The sequence below is a fragment of the Nematolebias whitei genome, chromosome 11 (assembly GCF_014905685.2).
Source record: "Nematolebias whitei isolate Nwh7 chromosome 11, NemWhi1, whole genome shotgun sequence".
Classification (NCBI taxonomy): Eukaryota; Metazoa; Chordata; class Actinopteri; order Cyprinodontiformes; family Rivulidae; genus Nematolebias; species Nematolebias whitei.
Window position 1 is genome coordinate 48,424,188 of NC_056508.1, and position 11,479 is coordinate 48,435,666.

At 45.8% G+C, this 11,479-nt stretch overlaps 1 protein-coding gene across 2 annotated transcripts in view; it reads left to right on the top strand.

Annotated features, from left to right (window-relative positions):
- Window positions 1-9,721, top strand: part of clcn6 (chloride channel 6) — a 25,812-nt gene extending 16,091 nt beyond the window's left edge. For both annotated transcript variants that reach the window (XM_037684440.1, XM_037684441.1), the window contains 10 exons: window positions 3,618-3,760; window positions 4,572-4,725; window positions 4,919-5,075; window positions 6,310-6,416; window positions 7,980-8,166; window positions 8,404-8,564; window positions 8,957-9,113; window positions 9,184-9,291; window positions 9,393-9,518; window positions 9,641-9,721. In XM_037684440.1, coding sequence (XP_037540368.1) covers window positions 3,618-3,760; window positions 4,572-4,725; window positions 4,919-5,075; window positions 6,310-6,416; window positions 7,980-8,166; window positions 8,404-8,564; window positions 8,957-9,113; window positions 9,184-9,291; window positions 9,393-9,518; window positions 9,641-9,721 — 1,381 coding nt within the window. The remainder of the gene's footprint in view (window positions 1-3,617; window positions 3,761-4,571; window positions 4,726-4,918; window positions 5,076-6,309; window positions 6,417-7,979; window positions 8,167-8,403; window positions 8,565-8,956; window positions 9,114-9,183; window positions 9,292-9,392; window positions 9,519-9,640) is intronic.
- The last annotated feature ends 1,758 nt before the right edge of the window (window positions 9,722-11,479 follow it).

The window sequence follows — 11,479 nt, forward strand, 5'->3', positions numbered from 1 at the left end:
GCGAGGTCTTTGCTTGTCCGGGCCGTTCCTATAGATTGCTGTATAGTCGTCTGTTGACGGGCGTTTGACGGTGCTCGTCATAATCTGTCACTTTTGTTGGTCAGTGTCTAGATGGCGATAAGAACTGCCACCTGTGGTCCGCAGTGGACCTGGCCTTCTTTGTCCTGATGGGTGTGGTCGGTGGCCTGCTGGGGGCGCTCTTCAACTGCATGAACAAGTGTCTGGCCAAGTATCGCATGAGACATGTTCACCCCAAGGCCAGGTTCTTCAGGTGACCCGGCACAGCCCGCCCCAGCTGACAAACACAAGCTTTATTTCTGATTTTAAACCTTTTTTTTTTCCATTTCAGAGTACTCGAGAGTCTGCTGGTTGCCATGGTGACAACAGTTGTGATATTTGCCGCTTCCATTTTGTTGGGCGAATGTCGGGACCTGACCTCCCCCACCACCCACAACACCACGGTGAGTTTTTCCCGTTACACGACAGAGTGCAGCTCCCTGTCTGGTTAAAGGACAGGAGTGAATAAGACGTGTGAGAGCAAGTCATGGTCTTAATTCTTCATGAGGAAACGTAAATGTTTTCATGACTGACAGTAGGGATGGCACGATTATCAGTATGGAGGTATACAAGGAGATTTCTGTTAACTGACTCCAAAGCTTTCTCTGACTGCGAATGGAAAGCCAACAAGATGGAGACGGATTGGAGACCTGGTCCTACAGGTGAAGGATTTCAAGTGTCTCTCAGCGTGGCTACGTCCACTGAGGAGGACCTGTAGCTCAGACTGCTGTCAAACTGGGAAAAATCTGTCCTTCTTCACTCTTCAGGAAACTAAATCTCTCTAAAGCAACAGTTGAAAGTGTTTTCCGGTATGGGTCAGGACCATGATCACTCACTGAATGGGTGTTTAACTCATCTACAAATGGCAAGAAAGTGTGACAAGGACCTCTACAGAGATCCCACCAGCGTCAGACGGCTCCATTCTGCTACAGAACCAAGAAGGAACATATCTGTTGGGTTTTATTCTAAGAACCAGCAAGTGGTCCAAAGGAAGATGACCAGGAACGTCCGACATCAACAGGATGATGGATGATTGAGGACTCTGTCCCTGAAATCGACCAAGGTGGATCGGAGCATATGGAGAGCAGTGTTTCCCCTCGGTCACTTGCCTTGGTAGGGTGCTCCTCTCTTCAGGGAGTTTTGTAAATGGGGGAGGTTTGGGAGAGAGACATGTCTGTGTTGCACGCTACTTTTGTGCCGGCAGTTGTTGAGAGAAGCGGAGCACTGTGTCATTAGTAGCTTTTTAGTTAGCGCTTCTGTATTTCGCACCGCTACGCCCAGCAGTTTTCGACCGGGGCGGGGGTGGGGTGCAGAGTTGTGGGTGAAGGACATTTCGGTAGTAGGCAGGGCGCTCGGTTCTGTTGACGGCGGGGCGCCCTCCTTGTATAATGGTAGGGGAAACCCTGGAGAGACATCTGTGGGGATCGAAGAAATTTGACTAACTTTTATAAAATGTGTGTCTCTTTTATATAATTAATAATGACAGTGCACGGAGTGGGAAACGTATATTTAGGAGTTGTTTCAGAGACGCCACATGAAGTTGGTGCGTTGATTTCTAATATTAACAGTCTTTTTGTCTATTCCATGTTCATACTTACAGGACCAACAATGTTTCTGCTACTAGACACAGTTTTAATCAAGCAATCAATATAACTTTATTGTCCAAAACATTTCATGACATGGAGATTTATCTTTGACATCTGGCTCGTACATGCAAAACAACACAATAAAAAATGCCATAAAACTTTAAAAAGCTTTGCTAACCCAATAAAAACCTATTCTAAAATACACGATACATTAAAAACATCTCGGCAGACAGCGGGTTGTCATGTGAGGCTGCGTTTAAATAGGACCTGCTCACGGCAGAGAGAACAAATGACTTTTTGTTCCATTGTTCTTCACCAGAGGAACCAGCAGTCTTCTGCCAGATGGTTCCAACCTGAATAATGGTTGCAGTGGATGAGTTGGGTCATTGTAAACCTGTATAGCCTTTTTTTCAGAACCTGACTGTACAGGTCTGTAGGTTGCATTTGCTGATGACCAATGATTTTACAGTCCAGTTTGACCACCTGGGACAACTTGTTCCTGTCTCTGGCTAGGACGTTCCCATACCATGAGACAATATTAAAGGAAACAACAACCAGTGACCTGTGCACCAACTGCAAAGTAATTTTGCTTGCATTAAAGCTCCTCAGCTTATATAGAAGGTGGAGACGCTGTCTGGCTTTTTGTAAGTACAGTCAGTGTTGGGGGTCAAAGGTCAACTTGTTAATTATTGTTCCGAGGTATTTAAATTCAGTCACCTGCTCTGCTTCCTGCACTTTTATAACTGAAGGTCTGAATACAGGTGTGGTGCTGGCTGCTCCCCATCTTTTGTCTCCAAATCCTGCTTTAAACTTCTCCACAGCAGTATCTCAGATCTGCCTGGTGTGTTCCTTGGTCTTCATGATGCTCTCTGTGCTTTGAACAGAACCCTGAGACTATCACAGAGCAGGTGCATTTATACGGAGACTTGATTACACACAGGTGGATTCTATTGATCATCATCAGTCATTTGGGACAACGTTGGATCATTCATAGATCCTCACTGAACTTCTGGACTGAGTTTGCTGCACTGAAAGTAAAGAGGCCCAATAATACTGCACGCCCCACTTTTCAGTTTTTTATTTGTTAAAAAAAGTTTGACACATCCAATATATTTCATTCCACTTCACGATTGTGTCCCACTTGTTGTTGATTCTTCACAAAAAATTAAAATTGTATATCTTTATGTTTGAAGCCTGAAATGTGGCAAAAGGTTGAAAAGTTCAAGGGGGACGAATACTTTCACAAGACACTGTATGTCGCAACTCATTTATGTATAAAGTGAATAAAAGTGGTGATAGCACACAGCCCTGTGGAACATCAGTGTTCTTTAAACCTAAAACTATTGCTTTAATAAAATATGTGCACAGACCATGTGAAGGTACGGTCACTTTGTACCTTTGCAGCTTTGGTCACTTCTTACCCCCTTTTGTCCATTTTGTTCCTTGGCAGATGATTTTTGTACCAGAGTTAAAAATGTCTGGCTTATCACTGGAACATAGATGTGTTTTAATTGTATTTATTTTTACCAGAAGTTTCTAAAGTGGAACTGGTGCCTTGGCACACATGCATGGGTGGAAAAATCCAGCTGAAGGTACAAAACATCAAATAATGTAAATAACAGGGTGCTGTTCAGTGAAGGGAAGAATTGATCAAGAACATGCATGTTGGGCTGCCGTCAGGCCCAGGCCTCCCTTTCAAAAGAGATCTGTGATCTCAGTGGGATTTGCCTGGTTAGATAAAGGTTAATAAATAAAATAGAACCTGGAGGTAAAACTCCTGTTAATGCTCTTATGACAGCCTTTAGGTGCGTACCAGATCTTTACTTCACGTTGAGTCCTTTGTCTGGGCAACAACCAAAATAATTAGAACCCATATTTTATTAATATTAGAATAAATTGATCCAGATGAGGCCCACAGAATTGCAGCAGACTGAACATTTGATCCCCCCCCCCCCCCCCCATGTCTTTACTGTTCAATCATTTCCAGCTGGCCAACAGTGAGGAGATCAACTCAACCATTCGCCAGTTCTTCTGCTCCAACAAGACCTACAACGACATGGCCACTCTGTTCTTCAACCCCCAGGAGGCTGCCATCCACCAGCTCTTCCACCAGGACGGTGAGCAGACCTTAAACTGGCAACACTTCATTTAAAATGCATTTTTAAAAGCGATCCACGCGCATCGAGCGATCCACGCGCACCGAGCGATCCACGCGCACCGAGCGATCCACGCGCACCGAGCGATCCACATCCTAAAGAAAGCATCCTAACATTTTTAAGAAGCTTGGTGTACTGCACGTGATTTTAACTATTTTGTCACGTAACTCGTGTTCTTCCTTTAGAACTTGGTGCAGCCAAAGTGAAACAGGAAGTGACATCAAAGGGGAACTCTTTAAAAACAGGAATGTCCCGGTCTCTGTTGATTTAAACGATCTTATCTGAACTCTTCTTCGTCTTTCGCTGATGGCGACTCAAAATAATCAGAAGACATCACTCACATCACTTCCTGTTCCAGAGCATGAGAGTATCTCAACAACTGTTCGTCTCAGCAGCATGAGATTTGTTTTTCAGTACGTTGTTAATGTTCTCTTTACAAAAACGCATCCATTTCATGTCACGGGCACCGTTCGGTACAGCATGGGATGTTTTTGTGCAGCTGCTTTTATCAGAAACACTTAAAATCAAATGCAAATTCTAGTTTTCTTATTATCTCTTGTAAAATAACCTCCATTGACCAAAGGCTCTTACAAACTATTATAAACTGATATGATCAGATATAAATTTGTGTTATTCTACATTACAGTCGAGTTAACAGCATCCCGTAGTTCACTGATACGTACAGAAGGTTCCTGAGGCCTCAGTTTGTCGAGCGTTTGACGACTCGAGCTTCAGACGAGGGGGATGACCCTTCTCCGGTTCCTCCCCACAGGGACCTTCAGTCCGGTGACCCTGTCGGTGTTCTTCCTGCTCTACTTCCTGTTGGCCTGCTGGACCTACGGCGTGTCCGTCCCCAGTGGGCTCTTCGTCCCGTCGCTTCTCTGCGGGGCGGCGTTCGGACGTCTCGTCGCAAACATCCTCAAAGTGTGAGGAAGAACTTTTCTTTTTGAAGCTTTTGTTGTCTCTGGGTACTCATGACACCAAGAGACCAGTATCTAAACGAGCTGAAATTTTTATTTAGTTTATTTAACATGTCCTAATTAAAACTTGTTCCAAACTTGGTCTAACGTTGTGTTCAGTGATTTCCTTTGTTTTGGTCTGATGTTTCTCCTCTGACAGGAAACTGGGGATGGACATTTACTCCGGGACCTTTGCTCTGATCGGCGCTGCCGCTTTCCTCGGGGGAGTGGTCCGGATGACCATCAGCCTCACCGTCATCCTCATCGAGTCCACCAATGAAATCACGTACGGGCTGCCCATCATGATCACGCTGATGGTACGCTGCCTCGTTTGGTCTCACGGTTCTCCAACAAACGGCTCTTAAAACATTTTTAACGTCCGTCGACTGGGCGACGCATCGTGGTGTGGTCTGTCCGTCTGTACGCTTTCTCTGGTCCCGCCCATAACTTCTGATCCACTCAAGATCATTTCTTGAGACTCCATGCCCATTTATACCACCCCAACACGGAGTGTCGTGAACTTTTCATCACGCCAGCTCCAAGGTCACAAATCAAGGTCAACAATTATACAAGGTCTTTGCTTGTCTGGACCGTAGTTCTGTTCCGCTCAAGATTAATTTAATGAAATTTGATACAAATTTATACCAACAGTAGATGATGTCTCGCATATACTTATCGCTCCAGCTTCAAGGTCACAAATCAAGGTCAAAGGTAAAACTAGGTCTTTGCTCGTCCCACACAACTTCTAAACTGCTCAAGATAATTTAATGAAACTTGATACATCTATGAATCATCACCAGGACGAGAGTTTCTTACACGTTTCATCACCACAGCTTCAAGGTCAAGGTCACAAATCAAGGGCAAAGAGAAAGCAAGGTATTTGCTTGTCCGAGCCATTGCTATAGATTCCTGTATTGATGTCTCATATCCTATCAGTTTATGATGCTGGATTTTATCCTTTGAAACAAATTATGCTAATATGATGTACTGCTGATTGTCCATGCTGCTGATTGCCCATGCTGCTGATTTCTCAACCCTAAGCTGCTGTATTCATACCCATCTGCTCACAACAGACTCATGTTCAGGCTGCTGTTTAATACACCGTATTATATTACATTATTATTTAGTGTATATTTTAGATCCTTATTTACTGTTTCTTTTTATACTTTATATTTTTGCTAATGTTGGAAGTAACTGGGACTCTGTGTACACATTTTCCACCTCATGTACCACAAATGATGCAAATGACAATAAAGAACCTTGAACCTTGAAATATGCTGAAAATATGTCAGAACTCAGTACTCAGTACCGGTAGTTTTATCGTTATGGGTTTTCTATGTAGGAAAATAATGTTTTTGGTACAAAGGACTGATAATTGTGTAAATGTTCAGTCTCCTGCAGAGAATTAGCTGCATGAACGAAGCGTCTCGTTCAGTTTGAAGCTTTGAACTCCGCTCTCAAAATGTCTTCAGCCTCAGAGGAAAAGAGCAGCCCTTTTGTTTTTGAAACTTTCATTTATTATTTTTGGATTTCTTTCTGTTTTATTGTCAGGTTGCGAAGTGGACCGGAGACTTCTTCAATAAGGGCATCTATGACATCCACATCCAGCTGAAAGGGGTCCCCCTGCTGGACTGGGAGACTGAGGTTGAAATGGACAAGTAAGATTTGTTTTTAAAGAAAAAAAACATCTGTTTAACTCCTGCATGAAGTTATGGGGCGACACGGTGGCTCAGTGGGTTGAGCTTTTGCCTCTCGGAGAGAAGTTTGCTGGATCGAATTCCGGCCGGGGCGCCTGTGTGAGTGGAGATCCTGATGCACACTTAATAATCCATGTAGAAAAATCTAAAGTCAGGTCCTGTGGACGGATTCTTGTTGAAACGTTTTGTCTTTTATCCAAAGGACTTCTTCAGTCTGAGGAGATGCAACAAACTCAGTCTGATGAGCAGCACCTTCTCATGGTGGATCAACCAGTAGCCACTAGCTGTTCACATGATAATGGCTGATGGTCCTTACCATGTGGACTACTCAAAAAAAACTAACCCAAATAGAAAGTAGACTTTTAAACCAGGTAGAAACCAGAAGAACCAGTCAGTATCTGGTGTGACCACCATGTGGTTTCTGACCGTTTGTGCAGAAACTCTTTGGTTTCGTTGCAGCAGCTGTCTGGGTGGCTGGTCTCAGACTTGGAGGTGAAGGTGCTGGGTGTGGAGGTCCTGGGCTGGTGTGGTTACACGTGGTCTGCGGTCGTGAGGCCGGTTGGATGTTCTGCGAAATTGTTTGAAATTCCTTTGAAGATCAGATGGTAGAGAAATTAATACTCAACTCTCAGAAGCAGCTCTGGTGGACATTACTGCTCCCTCAGAACCTGCAACCTCTGTGGCCTTTTATTGTGGTCAGCCTAAGGCCCACCTGTGAGGTGGACGGATTGTCTCAGTGAAGGATACGTTCTATATTTTTGTATATGGTGGCAGCCATCTTGTGTTTTGGCGTGGCTGCCCAATTCTCAATAAGAACCTTTCTTAGGCCTAGATGCAGCCACACACCAAAATGGATAACGACTCGTAGCTTAGTTTTCTAATTATCCAGCTCACGAGGACAGACGAAGGGACAGAATGTCCAATTCCCCTCTTCACTCCTCGACAGGGAATAAAAAGGTCAAACGTCGTCTTCGCCCTGGACAGACGGTCCACGTGTTTTATAACAGGAAGTGCTGCAGAGAGCTGCTGATCATTTTCCATTAAGGTTTTATTCAGAGCAGAACTCAAGATTTCTGAACTGAACTGACAATAACAGTTTGTGGCGACATGTTTTCTGAGCTCCTCGGGGAAATACATTTCTCTAAAGGCTTTTCTTCTGCAGGCTTCAGTCCAGATGACATGATTCAACCTTTTTTGTTGTTATATACCTGGATGACTGAGAAAACAAACTTTGTATTTCTCTAAAGGCTTTTCTTCTGCAGGTTTCAGCTTTCAGAAGGATCTCGCGCTGTGACGGTAAAGGCATCGTGTCCGATGTGAGCCCAGAGCTGGCTGCACAGATCGGCTTCATTTCTGTTGATTGACTGAAGTAACTTCTTGGTTTAAAACCAAAGCCGTCCTTAATCTGTGATTTTGTTTCATTTTGGATCCTTCAACAGTTGGACGGAGACTTGGTCCACCGGTGAGTTCCTCACGCAGTCCTGCTCAGGTGGCGTGAATCTTTCTGTTTCGTCTTTCCCCCAGGCTGACAGCCAGCGACATCATGGAGCCCAACCTGACCTACGTGTACCCCCACACCCGAGTTCAGTCCTTGGTCAGCATCCTCCGAACCACCGTGTACCACGCCTTTCCCGTGGTCACAGAGAACCGGCAGAATGAGCGAGACTTCATGAAGGGCAACATCCTGATCAGCAACAACATCCACTTCAAAGTACGTCGTTTTCCTTCTTTACTCCGACGGAGGGAGCAGCTCGACCGCCCTTTGTCTGAGATTTCTCATCCTGCTCTTTATCTTCTGGTTCGATTCGAACAGAATCAAGTTGGTCTTTCCTGCAGGGTTCAGGGTCATCGTGCTCTTACACATCACTTCTCACAGATTTGTCTTTTTTTATTGTGAGCAAACCTTTGAAAAACGCTCCAAGTCAACAGAACGCTGTCGTTCTTGTAGCGGTCCAACATCGTGTCCCGTGCGGGGGAGCAGCGGCGGCGGTGCCAGTCGATGAAGTCGTACCCGTCCAGCGAGCTGAGGAACGTTTGTGATGAGCAGGTCGCCGCCGTGGAGCCGGCGGAGGAGGGCGAGGACCTGCTCCAGCAGATGTTGGAGAGAAGGTAGGACAGGCGCACCGGGACGATGTAAAGTCCTGCTGTGTTGCTCTTTTCAAACGTAGTCTTTGTTGGAAGATGTACCAGCGATCATGGCACGTGGTTCCTGATCCAGCTGCAGGTTCTAATTTGTCTGGGTTTTCCCAAAGCTGCTGCAGGAGCAGGAAATCAAACGTTGTGAGACGTGGGCTGCTAAAGTGCATCAGCATCCTTAATGAAGGCAGGCACCCCACCCTGTCAACAAAACTGAGCATAGAGTATTCAGTATGTCTCAGGGATCCCGCCTGTCAAGCAAAATGAATTATAGAATAAACTTCATGTTGACGAGGCGCCAGCTCCCGTCCATCGGTTCCACCGTCAGTTTCTGTAATCCTCGTTTTGGTGCTGTTTACATCTAGGCATGCTCCATACCCAAACCTGTACCCGGATCAGTCTCCCAGTGAGGAGTGGACCATGGAGGAGCGGTTCAGACCACTTACCTTCCACGGCCTCATCCTCCGCTCCCAGCTGGTCAACTTGCTCATCAGAGGGGTCTGCTACTCCGAGAACCAGTCGGTCAGTTGCACTCTTGTGCGTTCGGATGCTGTTTTTCTGCCGTTTCATGACGATCTTCTCCCTGGAATAGAGTGCCACTCAGCCCCGGTTGTCGTATGCAGAAATGACAGAAGATTACCCACGTTACCCAGACATCCATGAAGTGGACCTCACCCTGCTCAACCCCCTCATGATAGTGGTACGATCCATTTTCCGGCACACTCTGACGATCTTCTGAGAGTTCAGACAGGAAGTTCCAGATTTTCTTAGATTTTGATTAATCGATTGATGTGTTCCCAGGATGTCACCCCCTACATGAACACAAGTCCCTACACGGTTTCACCCAACACCCGGATCTCCCAGGTCTTCAACCTGTTCCGGACTATGGGTCTCCGACACCTACCGGTGGTCAATGCTGTCGGCGAGGTAAATTCTCCAGTCATACCTATTTTATTGGAACTTTTGAAGCTTTCTAATTTAATAAAAATCGACTAGAAACCGTTTCAGTCCACGACACGGTGACATTTTGTCTCTTGTGTTTCTTTCAGATCGTTGGAATAATCACGAGGCATAATTTAACCCACGAGCTCCTGGCGGCCAAACTGCGACAGCATTGCATCACCATCTGAGCAGATTTGGACTTCCAGTGTCCGCGCGGTTCTGCCGGGTCTTTCAGCTTTTGATTTGGTTCATCACTGCACGCAGTGGGTTATTCCTGACCCCACGCTGAACACATCAAGGCTTCATTAGGTGCTTGTGGACCAGGACCACCTTCAACGTTCCTCAAACTATTGAACTGGTTGTAGTTAGTAGATCTGCTTTTAGAGTCTTAGTTTTAAAGTCGTAGTTTAAATCTGTTCGCATGAGAAGCCCCTGTCAGGTGTTTGGGTTAAACAACGTAAGAGGTCCAGATAGTGGACCACTACCTGTACGACGTACAGTGATTGGTTAGAGAGCAGCACCAGAACCTGTTTTAAAAACAAGATTTATTGACATCACAAGTACCAGAATTACAGTTATGGGAAAAAGAAGGTTCACCCCCTGTCAGTTCTGGGTTCTACGTATTGGACTTTGATAACACTGATCTGGTTTTTACCAGGTTCTGAAGGGTTCTGCTCAGATATCTGAAGGTCCACCATAGACAATCAGGTTCAGGCTCTGGACTCTGACTGGACAGTTGCTTCTGTTCTTTCTGACCTGTTCTGTTGTAGATCAGCTGCTGTGTTCTGGATCACGGTTCTGTTGGACCCAGTTTGGTCCAAGCTTCAGCTCTTGGACTCCAGAACCCTTTGGTCTACAGAGTCCAGTCAATGACTGACAGGAGCCGGAACCATCAGCCTCCACCACCGTGCTGACAGCTGGAGGAGATGTTTGCTGCAGTGCATTCTGGGTACACGTCTGTCCTCTGGTCTGGTTCTGATCCAGAAGTCTTGTGGTTCCTTCAGATGAAACGTGGTGGCGCTGCCATGTTGTTTTTAGAGAGAAGAGGTCATGACCTTTGACCTTCTGACAGGCCTGTAGAGTCACTGCACGGTCTGACCTTCAGGGTGAATCTGCTGTGATTATCAGCTGGGAGGAGCCAGTAGCTTCAGTTTGGTCTCGTGTCCATCAGACGGGTTCAGATCCAGTTTTTAGACCGAGCCGTGCTGCCTCGGTCTTTCCGTTTACGACGGCGTCGATAAACGTTTTATTTTAAAGTTTTTACTCTTTTAACTTTTCCATTTTATCTTAGTTAAACAAATAATGACACGGTAGAATCTGACTTTGTTTATGAAGTTAAACTGGGTTATTTTAGAACCGGGTCAAGACCAGATCAGTTTTGTGAAGTCCTGATCAGTGAAACCTGAGAACTGAAGAAGGGTGGGCTGTTTGTTTGTTTGTTTGCTGTGACTGTAAACAACAAACTACCTGAATGAAATCCCACCTGCAGACATTTCAGTCCATTTTATTTCATATTTGTTGTCACTGTTGCACTTTGTTGTTGTTTATCGATATTGTTTGTTTACTGAGGTCAACAAATGCACTACAGCAGGCTGACGGTGTTCATCAGGACCTGCAGTGTGACTGAAGCTCGGGACGTTTTAGATGTTTGCTCAGCAACGTAGGCGACGTGACGCCGACTTGTTCCACGACGTGACGCCGGATCGTTCCACGACGTGACGCCGACTCGTTCCACGACGTCACGTCGACTTGTTCCACGACGTGACGCCAACTCGTTCCACGACGTGACGCCGGATCGTTCCACGACGTGACGCCGACTTGTTCCACGACGTGACGCCGACTTGTTCCACGACGTGACGCCGACTTGTTCCACGACGAGACGCCTACTCGTTCCACGATGTGACGTCGACTCGTTCCACGACGTGACGCCGGATCGTTCCACGACG